This window comes from Lissotriton helveticus, chromosome 9 (genome assembly GCF_964261635.1).
Source record: "Lissotriton helveticus chromosome 9, aLisHel1.1, whole genome shotgun sequence".
Classification (NCBI taxonomy): Eukaryota; Metazoa; Chordata; class Amphibia; order Caudata; family Salamandridae; genus Lissotriton; species Lissotriton helveticus.
The window spans coordinates 510,083,045-510,100,531 of record NC_136070.1 but is presented as its reverse complement, the minus strand read 5'-3'; the positions used below and the strand labels follow the sequence as shown (position 1 = coordinate 510,100,531).

At 42.9% G+C, this 17,487-nt stretch overlaps 1 protein-coding gene across 4 annotated transcripts in view; it reads left to right on the top strand.

Moving 5' to 3' along the window:
• The window catches only part of LOC144781481 (phospholipid-transporting ATPase IC-like), a 1,874,327-nt gene that overhangs the window by 222,116 nt on the left and 1,634,724 nt on the right, over positions 1-17,487 (top strand). For all 4 annotated transcript variants that reach the window (XM_078660356.1, XM_078660353.1, XM_078660355.1 and 1 more), the window contains one exon: positions 16,790-16,861. In XM_078660356.1, coding sequence (XP_078516482.1) covers positions 16,819-16,861 — 43 coding nt within the window. In that variant the 5' untranslated portion in view covers positions 16,790-16,818. The remainder of the gene's footprint in view (positions 1-16,789; positions 16,862-17,487) is intronic.

Genomic DNA, 17,487 nt, shown 5'->3' with positions numbered 1-17,487 from the left:
TCCAAAGCTATCATTCACTTATAGACAAATGGCATGGAAAAGGCATACTGGGAAGGGAAGAGTACATCTTTCTACAAAACAAGCAGCCCAGGCTTCCAAGCTTCTATCACCTCCCAAAAATACACAAAGACTCCACAGCACCACCAGGGAGACCGATTGTGTCATCCATAGGAGGATTGACCGAAAGGATGTGGAGATTTATTGACTCTTTTTTGGCTCCATGGGTAGCTCAGTTGAGCTCATACACTAAGGACACGAAGGACTTCCTAAGACAAATACAGGATGTGGAGTGGGAAGAGGATTTTATAATGATAACAATGGACATTTCAAGTCTCTATACGAGCATCAGTCACCAAGATGGTATTGCAGCCACAAAGACTTTTTTGAATTTACGCCCGGCACGTCACCTGGAGCACAGCAAAATGCTTTTGGAATTTTTGTCCTTTTGCCTAATGAATAACATTTTTGTCTTTCAGAACCAACGATACAGACAAATCAAGGGGACTGCCATGGGTACCTGCTTCGCCCCCAGCTACGCGAATTTATTCGTGGGCTGGTGGGAGAAGCAGGTAGCCTGGGCTGATGACAACACGGATTTTGTTGAGAAAGTAATATGCTGGAGAAGGTACATTGACGACCTTTTCCTTATTTGGAGTCTTCTGCTTTGGAATATATACATATACTCAACCAGAACAATCTGAATCTGCAATTTACACATCTTATCAGTAAATCTGAAGTGAATTTCTTAGACCTTAGGGTTTTCGTTCAAGCTGGCACTATTCAAACTGCTCTCTTCAGAAAAGAGACGGCGGGTAACTCTGTACTCCACGGGCGGAGCAGTCACCCGGCCTCCCTTATCAAGAGTATCCCCTACGGGGAACTGTTGAGGATCAAGCGCAACAGTTCACTGGATAGGGACTTCACGGAAGCCGCAGGCAGAAGCATATTACGCTTCAAAGCACGCGGCTACTCCGGCAAAACACTTCAATTAGCTGAGCACAAGGTGAAAACCGTTGACAGGCAAACTCTGCTGACTGACAAAAAGAGAGCAACCCCCAAAGGTGGGAGTGGTATCATTAGACTGATAACGAACTATTCGGTGGCAGCGAATAGAGTTCGAGCCATCATGTCCAAAAACTGGGGCATCTTGAGATCCGACCCCGTAATAGGGAAGGACCTACAAACACACCCCATGATCACCTTCAGAAAGATAAGATCACTCAAAGACAGGTTGGTCACAAGTCACCTTGGGAAAGAGAAGCCTAAGGGAGATTTACGTGCCATGCATGGGTCATACCCTTGCGGGAAATGCAAGGCATGTAACAACAGTCAGAGAGTACTGTCATATGATGTTCCACACAGAAAGAGCAAGGTTAGAATCAGTAAGTTTATTACCTGCTCGACTACATTTGTAGTTTACTGTTTAACATGCCCCTGCGGACTTAGATACGTGGGCAGCACGACCAAAGCAGTGAAATTACGTGTTTTGGAATATCAAAGGGCCATTGCCAACAGAGATGAGAGTTATCCGATGGCCCGGCATTTTGCCTTGTGTCATAATAGTGATAGGACCCTCCTAAGTTTTTTCAGCCTAGACTGTGTCCCACAAAACATAAGGGGTGGGGATGTGAAGATGAAATTAAGGCGTTTAGAGTCCAGATACATCGTGGACCTACAGACTAAATCACCTGGAGGACTTAATGCAGGAGAGGAACTCCTATCACACCTTTGAGTTACAGTAATTGATAATTAGGGGCTGAAATAGAAAGTGTCTTTCCTGAGAATAATTTTGTTTAGTTTTTGAAATTAACTTGGAATTTCTGTTGGTGGAGGGGCAATTTAATATAGTAGTAGAACAGGACATTAGTTATTTGAGTAAGAGTACACTTAAGGATGCATGTCATCAATGGTACACAGCATTTCTGTTAATCAAATGTCTTTTTAGGCTATATGGTAATATTTAGCTTACAGATGTCCCTTCCCCTTCGAGAACTTGTTATGATTTATTGCGATGCAGGTCAGGTCGACCGATACAGATTAGGTTATTCATATACAAGATGAATTAGCCCATCCAGGGCTCAAATTTGTAAATATTGTGTACATATTGTTAGATATTTGCTCTTTCTTATAGAATGGGGCTGCGTGATTTACTGCTTGGTGTTGACCAGTCCAAACATTGCTTGATTGTTTTGTATTATAATTTTGGGCTATTTGCCATTCAAAGATGGCGCCCACATATTCAGTTCATTGTCCATTGTTTGTTTCAATGGTTTGTGCTTTATCACGCTTCCGCCTTGCCGCCGCCAGCTGACACTGACGAAGGCAAGACCTGAAACGCGTCTGTTATTTGATTTCCCTGCGCAATAAACTTACAATTACGAAGTTAACCTGCTGCGAGTGCTTTTTCTGGAGGGTTTGGAACCACGGAGCTCGAGATATATATATATATATATATAATACACTGACGAAGGTGTACCGCTGAAACGCGTTTGTGGTTATCTTGTGCCAAATAAATGCGGACGAGGAATTACCCCCCCGTGAGTGCTGGTATTTTCTTTGGTCCATCACTGTTGTGTTTGCAATTACCGCTCTAAGTGTACTGGGGATGCTCAGACGTGAGTCCCAGGCACTCCACACCACTGGAATCAAGCTAGCCGGGCTGATGAGAGGTGTTACCTCGAAACCGAGCCGGTCCTCGGATGCTTGTTTCCGTTCTGGGAAGGACATGGCTTTTTTAGTTCGGACTGGACTGTTCCCATGGGGCACAGGGTCAGCGCTGATTTGCATATCGCCATTGTCTAACCCAGGGTGGTGTGGAGTGGAAAAACGATGGATTTGGGCCCAGATCTTTGGACTGGGGTGAATGTGTGACATTGATCCACATTCTGTCCATCACTGTTGTGTTTGCAATTACCGCTCTAAGTGTACTGGGGATGCTCAGACGTGAGTCCCAGGCACTCCACACCACTGGAATCAAGCTAGCCGGGCTGATGAGAGGTGTTACCTCGAAACCGGGCCGGTCCTCGGATGCTTGTTTCCGTTCTGGGAAGGACATGGCTTTTGTAGTTCGGACTGGACTGTTCCCATGGGGCACAGGGTCAGCGCTGATTTGCATATCGCCATTGTCTAACCCAGGGTGGTGTGGAGTGGAAAAACGATGGATTTGGGCCCAGATCTTTGGACTGGGGTGAATGTGTGACATTGATCCACATTCTGTCCATCACTGTTGTGTTTGGTATTTTCTTTGGAGCGCAACTGTACACGCGATCTTGCCATCGCGTTTCCAACACCCGCTAACAAGTGCGATCGCAGATCGGCAGGGACTCGGAGCGTGGGCACATATATATATATATATATATATATATATATATCCAAAACAAACAGGAAGCCCAAGTGAAGCAGATCCACACGAAGTTGAATAGGCACGTTTTCTTTATTTGCATCCATTTCACAGCTCGATCCCCAAAATGCTCCGAGCACAACCTTCTATCATAAGAGCCTGACGCGTTTCAGGAATTGTCCTTTCATCAGAGGCAAGGTTCGAAAGTTCTGAGAAACAGTCTCTGGTCGTACACCTCTTCAAATACAAATCACCTGCCAAGTGGGCGTGGCCTATCTTGCACTGCATTCTGTGCCTTGTAGTGTACTAACCCTCTTCCCACAGTGGGGCTGCTTCTCTAACTTCTCAATAACCACTATTGTTCCCCCAGTGGGGTGAAGGGCAGCGCTGGGAGCCTTCGGAGAGCGCTTTGTAGCTGCAAAATCGTGCCAAAGCAGCGCCCCCTGCAAGACGCCAGTCTATACTTCGTTCCGTGGCAAACTCCTGGAGTGAAGCCTGCCTTGGACCCTGGTCACAGGTGGGGTCCGCCTCTCGACCGAGCAGCAGCCGAAAATTATCCAAAACAAACAGGAAGCCCAAGTGAAGCAGATCCACACGAAGTTGAATAGGCACGTTTTCTTTATTTGCATCCATTTCACAGCTCGATCCCCAAAATGCTCAGAGCACAACCTTCTATCATAAGAGCCTGACGCGTTTCAGGAATTGTCCTTTCATCAGAGGCAAGGTTCGAAAGTTCTGAGAAACAGTCTCTGGTCGTACACCTCTTCAAATACAAATCACCTGCCAAGTGGGCGTGGCCTATCTTGCACTGCATTCTGTGCCTTGTAGTGTACTAACCCTCTTCCCACAGTGGGGCTGCTTCTCTGACTTCACAATAACCACTATTGTTCCCCCAGTGGGGTGAAGGGCAGCGCTGGGAGCCTTCGGAGAGCGCTTTGTAGCTGCAAAATCGTGCCAAAGCAGCGCCCCCTGCAAGGCGCCAGTCTATACTTCGTTCCGTGGCAAACTCCTGGAGTGAAGCCTGCCTTGGACCCTGGTCACAGGTGGGGTCCGCCTCTCGACCGAGCAGCAGCCGAAAATTATCCAAAACAAACAGGAAGCCCAAGTGAAGCAGATCCACACGAAGTTGAATAGGCACGTTTTCTTTATTTGCATCCATTTCACAGCTCGATCCCCAAAATGCTCCGAGCACAACCTTCTATCATAAGAGCCTGACGCGTTTCAGGAATTGTCCTTTCATCAGAGGCAAGGTTCGAAAGTTCTGAGAAACAGTCTCTGGTCGTACACCTCTTCAAATACAAATCACCTGCCAAGTGGGCGTGGCCTATCTTGCACTGCATTCTGTGCCTTGTAGTGTACTAACCCTCTTCCTACAGTGGGGCTGCTTCTCTGACTTCTCAATAACCACTATTGTTCCCCCAGTGGGGTGAAGGGCAGCGCTGGGAGCCTTCGGAGAGCGCTTTGTAGCTGCAAAATCGTGTCAAAGCGGCGCCCCCTGCAAGGCGCCAGTCTATACTTCGTTCCGTGGCAAACTCCTGGAGTGAAGCCTGCCTTGGACCCTGGTCACAGGTAAGGTCCGCCTCTCGACCGAGCAGCAGCCGAAAATGATCCAAAACAAACAGGAAGCCCAAGTGAAGCAGATCCACACGAAGTTGAATAGGCACGTTTTCTTTATTTGCATCCATTTCACAGCTCGATCCCCAAAATGCTCCGAGCACAACCTTCTATCATAAGAGCCTGACGCGTTTCAGGAATTGTCCTTTCATCAGAGGCAAGGTTCGAAAGTTCTGAGAAACAGTCTCTGGTCGTACACCTCTTCAAATACAAATCACCTGCCAAGTGGGCGTGGCCTATCTTGCACTGCATTCTGTGCCTTGTAGTGTACTAACCCTCTTCCCACAGTGGGGCTGCTTCTCTGACTTCTCAATAACCACTATTGTTCCCCCAGTGGGGTGAAGGGCAGCGCTGAGAGCCTTCGGAGAGCGCTTTGTAGCTGCAAAATCGTGCCAAAGCAGCGCCCCCTGCAAGGCGCCAGTCTATACTTCGTTCCATGGCAAACTCCTGGAGTGAAGCCTGCCTTGGACCCTGGTCACAGGTGGGGTCCGCCTCTCGACCGAGCAGCAGCCGAAAATTATCCAAAACAAACAGGAAGTCCAAGTGAAGCAGATCCACACGAAGTTGAATAGGCACGTTTTCTTTATTTGCATCCATTTCACAGCTCGATCCCCAAAATGCTCCGAGCACAACCTTCTATCATAAGAGCCTGACGCGTTTCAGGAATTGTCCTTTCATCAGAGGCAAGATTTGAAAGTTCTGAGAAACAGTCTCTGGTCGTACACCTCTCCAAATACAAATCACCTGCCAAGTGGGCGTGGCCTATCTTGCACTGCATCATCAGTGATGTCATTTGAGATGTCATCAGTGATGTCACTGACCATGTCATGAATGATCTAATATGTGACATCATCAGCAGTGGATTGCGGGTGCGCGAAATATAGTTAGTGCAACTAACTATATTGGAGCAATTTCAATGGTTTTGTATGAGTAAAATGTCCAGCTAACTTTAACACCACTAAAACTTATAGTTTTTTGAGTGAATTTCAAAGGTTTTGTAAAAGCTAATTCCTAACTATATAACTCCTGAAACCTATGCTTTTTTCAGTGAATTTCAAAGGTTTTTTAAATGCTAATTCCTAACTATATAAGGCCTGAAACCTATGTTTTTTTCAGTGAATTTGCAAGGTTTTTTAAATGCTAATTCCTAACTATATAAGGCCTGAAACCTATGGTTTTTTCAGTGAATTTGCAAGGTTTTTTTAAATGCTAATTCCTAACTATATAAGGCCTGAAACCTATGGTTTTTTCAGTGAATTTCAAAGGTTTTTTAAATGCTAATTCCTAACTATATCAGGCCTGAAACCTATGTTTTTTTCATTGAATTCACAAGGTTTTTAAATTCTAATTCTATTAGCGGATAACGTTTTTATATATTCAAACGTTTTTTTAATGCTAATTCCTAACTATATAAGGCCTGAAACCTATGGTTCTTTCAGTGAATTTCAAAGGTTTTTTAAATGCTAATTTCTAACTATAAAAGGCCTTAAACCTATAGTTTTTTCAGTGAATTTGCAAGGTTTTTTAAATGCTAATTCTATTAGCGGATAACGTTTAAATATATTAATATCCTAGTGGGACCACCTGAGCAGCCCTAGGGGGTCAGGGTGTTTCTACCCTGCCCCCTTTTTTTTATTCTACACATTTGTTTTTCTGCTTTCTTGTGCCTCAGTCTACTAAGACCCAAGATGGATGCCAACACTTCCTGGTTAGAAGTGTTGACAGCCAATGAGCATACAGCTTTCTCGGGAAGGCATGCTGATTGACTGTCACTGTCTGTCAACACTAGCACAAGATGGATGCCAACACCTCCTGGTTCGAAGTGTTGACAGCCAATGACCATGCAGCTTTCTCGGGAAGGCATGCTGATTGGCTGCCACTGTCTGTCAACACTCAAAACCAGGAAGTGTTGGCAGCCATCTTGTGCCTTGTTAGAACCAAGGCACAAGAAAGCAGTGAAACAAAGGTGTGAAACTCGCAAAGGGGCCAGAGTAGAAGCACCCTGACCCCCTAGGCCTGCTCAGGGGGACCCCCAAGACGCGTACCCTGCTACTTTAAAAAGAAAAAAAGTCTACCGAGGCACAAGATGGCTGCCAACAGTTTCTGTTTTGGAGTGTTGACAGACATTGGCAGCCAATCAGAATGCAGCTCGCACACTAGAGGTACGCGTACGGTACGCGTATGTGCGCGTACCGTAAGCGCACGGGTAAGCTGCTATAGATATATACATTTTTTTGAACCCAAATTACTCAAAATCCTCTGGCGCACATATCTTGAGACATAGCAAAGGCACATCGGGCTACCAGTCCCTACAATTTTGCCAAGTTTGGTGAAAATCCATTCAGCCGTTCGAGCTAAAAGTGAGTTTGACCGCCCTATGGAAATTAACATGGGGAAAACACGTTTTGGGACCCCCCTTTTATCTCGGCCCCCGCTTGACAAATCCCCCCAAACTTTCAGGGAAGGACCGGAGCGCCGCGAGGCAAAGTTAAGGAAAAATTCAGGAAGATTCCTCAACCGGCGCCAAAGTTATTCCCAATAGAATGTTGCGATTTCCCTATGGAAAACAATCCTAACTATATATACCTACTGGCGACCGCTGAAAAAAACCCAATGTTTACAGGGATTTTATAGCTAGGAAATAGAATTGTAAAAAAGCTCAGAAATTCTGTGAAAAAAACAAAGGTTACAGGGACATTATAGTTAGGCCTTTATTAATAAATACACACACACCTACCTTAACTATATTACCTTCGTGATAAAGGGATGAGTTGCAAAGGCATATTCATGGCAAAGGCATGCGTATTGAAGGCTTTGCTTTGTAAAAGGCATTGCATAAAAAAAATGTGTAGTAAAGGCACTGTGTCGTAAAGACATCATTGTAAAGTCTGTTGTCCCCACATCTGGATGCATTGAAACAGATTGGACAATTCTGAGAAAGCTATCTTGAGTCACCTGCTGTTTAATGAATATAAGCTCTTTAGTCCTTAGCTTTAGGAGCTTTTTTTGAGGAATCCATTCTCTCTACTTCCCCTGCTCTTACGCCCTCCTTATTTTTAATATCTACCCTTGCCTGCTTGTTCCCTTATGTATATGTCCGTTTTGTTTGTCTCGACCTTACTTGTCACTATGTTGCCAGGCTCTAATAACTGTGTAACCTTTTGTAACGATGTAACCTGCAATTTATGGTCTGACACCGACAGCGGAGACCTAGCACTTTGATCGATGCCCGGTGGAGCTAACTTGATAGCTACAGAGGAGATGGGCTATGGACTTCCCACTCAACCATCACCTACCCAGCCAGACATTGGGCAGACTTTTTCCTTCGTCTCCCCGTTGTATCTTGCTCCTCGTTTCCCTTTTACCCTTACCCCCATACCTTTCCTCACGCCATTAATCTCGTCTTATATGCTATTTAAATGTTTCGAGCAACCAATGTAACCTGTAACTGATGTAACCTAGAGACCTAGCTATCTGACTGATGCCCGATGGAGCTACCTTGAGAGCTAAAGGGGAGACTGGCTGTTGATTCCCTCCTCAGCCATCACCTACCCAGTCGGTCATTGCGCAGATTTCCCCTTCGTCTCTCCTACCGTCTACCTCTCCTCTTCCTTCTCACTCCTCCTCTCCCCCTATCCGCTCTATTTGTCTCCCCTTCTCGTTCTTTAATGTGTCGCATATATTTATATCTATACCCCCTTTCCCTTCTAAACTCCATTTATTTTGTCTTCTACTTTCTTGAAAAAAAAAAAGAATTCAAGTAGCTGATGTACCGTGTAACTGATGTAATTTTGTAATTTCTGTGGAACCTTATGTAAAGCGCTCCGATACCTCCGGGTCTAGCTAGCGCTATATAAAACTCTCAAAATAAAAAAAATAAAAAATCATGAATCATAAACTTAAACCCTGATTAAACCTCCAACTAGGGTTGGAGGGTTTGGATAGCCTTCTTCCTCCAAAGGACTAAAGCAGCCCTTTTGTGGGAGGGAATGTGTCTGTAGCATTCCTTCCAAAGACAAGCCCTGGTGGCAACCGTCAATTCCTTCAGGCCCTCATACTATTCCGAAGGCATGACCATTTTAAGGTAGGAGGACTGATCAAACAATATTTCTTTGTTTTGGAAAAGAATGTCTCTGATGCCCCTGCCCTCCGAGTGGTGAGAGAAAGCTACAGAATTTATTTTTCTTCCCTTCCACTAGATGTTTTCATATCTACTCCCACGCCTTGCATTGGTCCAAAATGTCAAGGTCCTAACAAAAGGGATTCACAACCTATTACAGAAGCGTCAATCAATCAGTATTTGTGTGGCATGGCTTATCACCTCAGAGGTTATCCAGGCACTGTGGTCTTAGCGAGCCTTAGTCAAAGAGCTAGGTTTTAAGTCCCTTCATGAAGTTGGCGAGTGAAGGGGAGGTTCTAAGATGGAGTGGAATGTTGATCCAGGACCTGGCGGCAAGGTAGGATAAGGAATGACTAGTGTAGTTCCTATATTCCCAATAGGCTCTGCGCATTGGAATAATATATCCTGTAGTTTAAACGTAGGACTGAGGTCAATTAGGTCTCTACCGAATATATTAAACTTGATTGTGAGTGCCAGCTAGCTCAGAGGTCAATAGAAACTTTCTCGAACTCACGAGAAGGGATTAGTTTCTGACAACCGCATAAACATGACAACTTTGTTTCCCAAGAATAAGAAATCAATCTCTAGAGTCGCGGAAACAATAGATAGCTATTTTACTCAGTCACCCATGCATGCTTAGTTTCACCAGAGGTGCTGAGAAATAGAGAGACGGGCATTTAGAATAAAAAGTATTTATTGAACAGTTTTCTTTCTCAAGCATAAGAAATGTACTGTTACAATCATAATACTGGTTATAAAGTACAATGCGTACAGCACGAAGAGTATTATAAAATAATACTGTAAAAGCATGATATGGTTTCTAAGCCATAAAGTACCTAAAAAACATACAATACATACAGTGATAAATAATGACTAAAAGTACTCAACTGGTGCTTCTAAAATACACCTACCCCGGTGTACCTAACCTAAGTCTAGTACAAGGGAAAAGTAAGTGAGGTGTAGTTTAAGTTTAGTATTCTTTGCCAAGGATCTATTCCAAGAATTCTCTAAGGGTCTAATCAGCTTCGTACCTTGGTTTTAGAATGAAGGAGGTCTTGTATCTCTCTCTCAGGACTCGATTTCCCAGCAACCCGCAAGGGTAGCCTGGAAACACTAGAGCTGGATTTCTTGGCAGGAGAAAAGACTGCGTCTCTCAGTGTGTCAGCTGGAGGGTCGGCTTCCTTCGGCACTTGCTGCTGCACGGCGCGTCGGGCAAGTAGATAGTCGAACTGCTGCAAACCACAGTGTGTTTGTCTGGGCAAATGTAGGCATATTTATACCTTGAAGGTGCCGAGTTTGACTCCATGATTTCCTAGATTAATTAGTATTCAGGCAAGGGGAAGTCCCTAGCTGCTGAAGGCGGGTTTTTCTAAGAAATCGTTGTTGATTCTCGGTACTTAGTAGAAGTAGCCATGCCATATTTGGGCTGCATAGGCTCAGTCTAAATATGGTAATGATTTCTATGCCTATATAAGGATCGGGTAATTTATACCTATATATGGGCATGAATCGGGAAAATTACACTAGGGTCCTAGATTCCTACACATGACCTTCGCTGTGGCTCTGCCGTATATGTGGGAGACATGTGCGAGAGAGGTGGATCAGAGTTGTCAGGTCGGTTAGTGGAAGGTCAGGCAATGTTTGATTTAGGTGGGTCTGGAGATGTGGGGGGCTTTGTAGGCATGCGTCAGCAACATAAACTGGCGTCTTTTCTGGACACTAAGCCAGTGAAGACTTCTGAGGTGAGGAGGGATGCAAGTTTGTTTTGGAGGTTTAGGATTAGACTGACGGTAGTGTTCTGTATGGTCTTGAGTCATTTGAGGAGGTGGGTAGTCGTTCCGCCCTACCGTACATTTCCGTAATCTAGTCTGCTGGTGACAAGGGCTTGAGTCACTGTTTTCCTGGTGCTCACAGGGATCAATCTGAAGATCTCACGAAGCATGCAGAGGGTGTAGAAGCAGGCAGAGGCTACTACATTGACCTGGTGCTTCATGGAGAGATCGCTGTCCAGAGTAATGCTGAGCTTGTGGATGTGGGTGGTGGGGCAGGTGAGGGTCCGAGTGCAGTTGGCCATCATATGTCATCCCATGGGGAGGTGTTCCTTCCCAAAATGAGCAATTCTGTCTTGTCCGTGTTCAGCTTCAAGCAGTTGGATCTCATCCAGTCAGCGAGGCTGGCCATGCGTGAGGAAAAGTGTTTTTCTGATCTGCATCATTTGTACCGGGACTCCATTGTTTTTTCATTGCCATCTAGTGTCAAACACTTCCACACGACCCACCTAGTCGTTTCTGCTGATGCCTGAGGAAAATCTAAACTGACACGACAAAGACCATCTTGCAGCCTGCATTTCTGCCCAGGAACTGTCACACACCCAACCATCCCTGTTCTTTGCAGTTCAACAGAAAGCCATGAGACACTCACACCCTGTGTAAATGATTAATTTTCCATCTCCTGCTCCCAGCCTGGTAAACATCCTTGACACAGTGATCAGGTTATCTGGACAATGGTCTGACTGCTGGGCCCTTTGTCAGGTTGATTAAACAATGACCTGAAAGGCCGGCTTTGATCAGGGTGAGTAAACAAAGACCTGAAAGACTGGACTCTGATAAAGTTGAGTGAACAATGATTTGTGTACCAAGCCTTGACCAGGTCACCATCTACAAACGTCGTCCAGATCTAGTTATCAACTACAAACACTGCCCTGATTGAACAATGAACTAACATCCAAAGGACTGAAATGAAAATGTATAAAAGGCTTGTAAGCTGCAGAGTGAAGCAGCAGCTTCCTCTGTCTTGTCTCCGACTAGCTTGGGACTCTGTTCCATAGCCCGGGCTATTGAAATAAATCTGGGTTCCTCCTGCAGAAGAAGGCTCCTGTGTCTCCTTTTACTAAGTATGGAAGGTATGGAAGAATTGGGCGGTTCCCCCGCTGCTGAGACCCAGTAAGTGGGTTATCCCGGTTCTTCATGAGTTCTGGAAGTTGGATCTGGTGGTGGCGTCTTCCATGAGAGAGAAGATTACTTGGGTGTCGTCAGTGTAAAAGATGATGTTGAGTCCATGGGAGCGAACAAGGTCACTTAACGGAGTCTTGTACATGCTAAAGAAGGTGGGGCTGTTGAGTTTGGAGGCGAAGGGTGATAGGTGGATTCTCTGTGTGTCCTATGAGGAAGGAGGTGAACCCCTTGAGGGCATTTGTTCTAATGCAGATGTGGTAGAGTTTGGTGATGAGGGTGTGATGGGGTATGATGTCAAAGGCAGCTGAGAGGTTGAGGAAGAACAGGGCTGCTGTCTCGCCACAGTTGAGGACAGATCTGATGTTGTCAGTGGCGGCTATGAGGGCGGTCTCATTGTTGTGCCTGGAGCAGAAGCCGGACTGGGAGGCGTTCAGTAGGTTTTTTTCCTTTCAGGTGATTTGTGAGATGGTGGTTGATGGTTTTCTCCAGGACCTTGACAGAAGAGGGGGGATCAGCGAGATGAGCTCATTAGGTTTGGTGGGGGGCTTCTTCCGGAGGGGTTTAACCTCTGCATATTTCCATGCATCAGGAATGGTGGTGGTGGTGATGGAAGTGTTGAGAATGTTGGAGGGTGCGCTGCTGATCTCCTCCTGTCCCAAGTTGAATGGGTGATGGGGGTAGGGGTCTGTCTATGCTCCAGAGTCGATGGGGTCATGCTGGCTGTGGTGTTTGGCATACTGAGCGATGTCCTGTCAGTGAGCAGGTGGCTGTGGGAGTTATCAGTGTGTGTCAGGAGAAGGTTGAAGTTGGTTGGCTGTGTGTCGAAGTTGCTTCGATGTCTGCTATCTTGTTGTTGAAGTAGTCCTCAAAGGAGTCTCAGAGGGCTTGGAAAGTGCAGATTGTGGTCTCAGTGGCAGACAGACATGTATATATCTGGGGTGGATCCGCGGATCTGGAGGCAAAAACAAGACTCTGGTTGGTTTGCCGTAACCTAAATGGAATACTGTGGCTGCCATTTTGTTTCTGGACTCACTCACATAGGGGTCAGCATAGAGGTATACTGACCCCATAGGACACATTGAGGGGTCTCTGAGGGCACCTTATGGAAATAAAATTGTCTAAATATTTTTTTGCCCGATCCATAGATCCACTTTGGGGCTCAGCATGGCCCCCAGTGTAACTCCATGTAGGAACCGCAGATCCTAAGCCTAATGGGAACAAAAACCCACTCACATACCAAACCCCTACTATGCACAGCCAAAGGCCATGAACGCTGGAGGTTTGATTAACATATGGTAATTAAATATTCCTTTTCGTTGAAAAAAACCCATGGAAATTCACTGAAAAAAACAAAGTTTATAGGGACGTCATAGTCAGGTCCACATTTTGCACACACAAAATCATAGAAAGTCCACAATTATATAGTTGTACTTATCTGTGCACTTAAATATAATACTTATCTGAGTAAACTATAACTCTTGTGATAAAGTGACTTCAGGCCACAAGTGATAGTTTCTTAACATAATTATAATTATAAGTGCTCAGTTAAGTGGACCTTTTTGTGATTTGATGTAAATCTGTTCAGTAGTTTTTGAGATACTAAAGGAAAAAGAAATATAGATATCCAGTGACACAAATCCTTCTCAGATCCAACAGTCCCATGCAGAGATCTGATTGGCTGCCAACACTTCAACCAGGATGCGTTGGCAGCCATTTTGAGACTCTGACTCAGCCAAATACCATAAATAAAGTTAAAAAAAAGAAAAGGGGGCAGGGTAAGAGTACCCTGCCTCCAAGGCCTGTTGCTGGGATCCCAAAACATTTCTTTCTAATTTTACTGTGAAATCGCATGTGGACCCATGAATTTTCAGCAGAAAAGAAAGAAAACCTGTGTGGTCTCCTGGGCTTGTTTCTAGTTGAGCCCCCAGGTTTATCGGCCACATCTTTTCATCCTTTGGTATGTTGTGTCATTCACATGTTGCTTCAACACACTACAGCATTCAGCATGGGGCAATGGTTCAGGCTACTTCAGCCATTGGCTAACTTCACTTTGATTTACCGTATTTTGCTCTTTCACAATGATTACATCTGCCCACAAGGTAGTTAGCCCCCTGCAGTGTTAGTGCTGTTTTTATTACTTTAGTTTTGCTTTTGTGTTAAAGCCTGAGGTAAAAGCAGGATCTTTCTACCAGCTATGAGCATAGGCCCCATTCCATATTCCATCAATTCCTGTTTCCTGCCAATGCTGTTATAAATTCCTTTTGAGGTGTCCTTTGTTTATCTGATTGCTGGTATTTCATACTAGAACAGATGGCGTTCAATCGTATTAAGTTATTCTCTTTTTATCATGCATTCAGTACACAAACTGAAAGCTTCAATATTATATGTGTGAATTCATAAGCAGATAATTGTTCAGAGCACATTTATTCTGGACTCACCAATGGTTCTTTAATAGAATTTGCCCAGAAAGAAACTCAGCCTTAATTATGTTTCATTTTTGTCATTTATAACACTTTTTAAAATGTTTTTCCTACTTTATTTACTCCCTTCTTTTTTCTTTATTTGTTTCTTTGTTTCTCTCTTGCCATCTTTTTTCTGTCTTTCTTTCTTTCATCTTTGTTTTCCTTTTCTTTCGTCTTTGTTTTCTTTCTTTCCTTCTTTCTTCTTTCCTGCTTTCTTTCTTTTTTCCATCTTTCTATCATTTCTTCTTTCATTATTTCCTTTTGTTCTTTTCTTTTTCCTTCCTTCTTTCATTTCTCCCCTCCCTTACTTGCTGTCTTTCCTTTCATCTTTCTTTCCTTTCTTCTCTCTTTCCATCATTCTGTCCTTCTGTTTCATTCTTTCTTGTTTTCGTAACTTTTTTCTGCTTTCTTTCTTTCATCATTCTTTCTGCTTTGTTTTCGTTCTTTCCTTCATTTCTTTCCCTCTTTTGGCCTTTTTGTCCTCTTTATCTTCATTCATTGATTCCTTCTTTCTTGCTTATGTTCATTCTTTCTTTATACCTTCTTTCTATACTTTACTTTGTGTCTTCCCTTTCTTTCTTTTTCTTTCTTTCTTTCCTTATTTCTTTCTTTCCAACTTTTCCCTTTTTTCTTTCTTCCTTCCTTACTTTTTCATTCTTTCTTATATCCTTTTTTTTTAATTTTATTTTCTTTTTCCTTCCTTTATATTTCTTACCTTTCGTCTTTTTTTCACTGCTTCCTTCTTTCCAATGTTCTATCCTTCTATTCTTCATTTTTTCTTTCTTCCTTTGTTTGTTTCTCTCTTTCCTCCCTTCTTTCTTGACTTTATTTCTTTTATTCTTTCTTTCCTTTTTCTTCTTTATTTTGTTTCTTTGCTTCTTTCTTTGGTGCCTTCTTTCTATACTATATTTTTCTTCCCTTTCTTTCTTTATTTCCTTCCTTAACTTTTCCTTCTTTCTTCCTTACTTTTTCATTCTTTCTTATATTCTTTCTTTTCTTTTTTCTTTCTTACCTTTCTTCTCTTTTTCCTTGCTTCCTTCTTTCCAATGTTCTATCCTTCTTTTCTTAATTTTTTCTTCCTTTGTTTCTTTCTTCTTTTCTTTCTCTCTTTCCTCCCTTCTTTCTTGACTTTATTTCTTTTATTCTTTCGTTCCTTTTTTTCTTTCCTTTGTTTCTTTGCTTGTTTCTTTTGTACCTTCTTTCTATTCTATATTTTTCTTCCCTTTCTTTCTTTATTTACTTCCTTAACTTTTTCTTCTTCTGCTTTCTTTCCTTTCTTTCTTATGACTTTCTTTCCTTTCTCTTTTATACATAGTCTCTTTCCTTCTTTCCTTCTTTCTTTCCTACTTTCTTTCTTTCTCTCTTTCCAACTTTCTTTCTTTCTTTTGCCTTCTTTCCTTTCTCTGTTCTTTCCTTTTTCTTTTTTCTTTCATTTTTCTCTTTTCTTTCCTTCTTACCCTCTTTCTTTCTTGCTTTCTTCCTTCTTTTCTGCTTTCTTTCTTTCTTTCTTTCCTTCCTTCTTACTTTCCGTCTTTCTTTCTCTCTCAAAGGCAAGAGAATGGCCACCAATGGCAGAACGATTGTCTATTTTAGGTCTGTGTTAGCCTAGATCTTTTGATTTTACTAAAATTATGTGTATGAACAAAAAACATTTTTGCCTTTAGTCAAAATATTTTTTTGATTGACAATAGTCAATATTTTTTTTTGTTTGACAAACACCCAGCAACTTCTTGAACAATAAAGTTTTGCAAAAACCATGGACAAACAAAAACAACACAAGAATTGCCAAATGGCTGGTGGGCAATGCCAGACATTTAGGCGTTACCAATGCCTATTTTTCTTGCCAGTGCTAAGCTCTGGTAGACCCTGGCCCACTTAGAGCACTGTGGCAAACAATAATTTCATGAAAATCATAAGAGTAAAAAAAGAAATATTGGGCAAGTAAATTAAACCCAATACTCAGGATTTATGTGAGATTAGTCTTGCATAAAAAAGTTATTTGAGCCTAATCTACACCATGAATACCTTCATATGTGTACGGACCATAAACATGTTGTGCATAAGTACCATAGAGTCATCAAATGTGTGTACGAACTAGAGTCACTGTTGAACAAATACCATTGAGATTTTAGTATGAGAGTACAAAAGAGACAGTCTAGCATACATGCACTAAAGAAACTTTAATGGCTGGGTATGGAGGTTTATAAAGGTAAACTGCTACTGTTATGTTTATTTCAACCCCAGCATTTTGATTTTATGTCACTTGTTCAATTCATTTCCTAATTCCTTTGCCCTGTAGGTGCTGGTAATGCATTCAGAGTGAACAGGATGGACACAGTGCACGGGAACGGCAACAAGAAGAAAAGGCCTGGTAAGCAAGCAAACAATATAGACAAGATGATTCCGTTAGCCACTCACCATGCTAGGGGGTTACTTACTTCACCTGCTTGCCTCAGCCAGTATATAGTGAACCTTCAGAATATTAAATGGATAGGCAGCATACATGCATAATGATTACATACACATTGAGATTAATGGGAGCTAAGATAACTCTGTCTCTCTATCCTAACAGAGATATACGTTTTAAGGCTTTTTCTTGAGAACCTGATGATGTCTGGGTAATAGGTTAGTATTTTCTGTCCAAGAGCCTGCATGAGATTCCTTATGCCTCGATTTCCTGGGCACTAATACTTCATTCCTGCAACCTTAATTAAAACTGTTGGATTTGGAAAGATCACATTAAACTAAACTTCGAGGAAGAGGTATTTTTTGTATTTCTTTTGGGATGTCCTTGATAAACCTCAATGTTGTGTATAGCTACAGAAATTACTGAGCCTACAAAAGTAAATGTTAAGGCAATGCTTGTAACCTCATGTCTACCACTCTCCTGTGTATGTATTAAAGCAAACGGATCCATGTTACAATAAGTAGTATGCATTTTGAGACATGTCCTTTTTAGAAAGGGTACAATGGTGTTGTTAGGATCTTTAGAGGAAA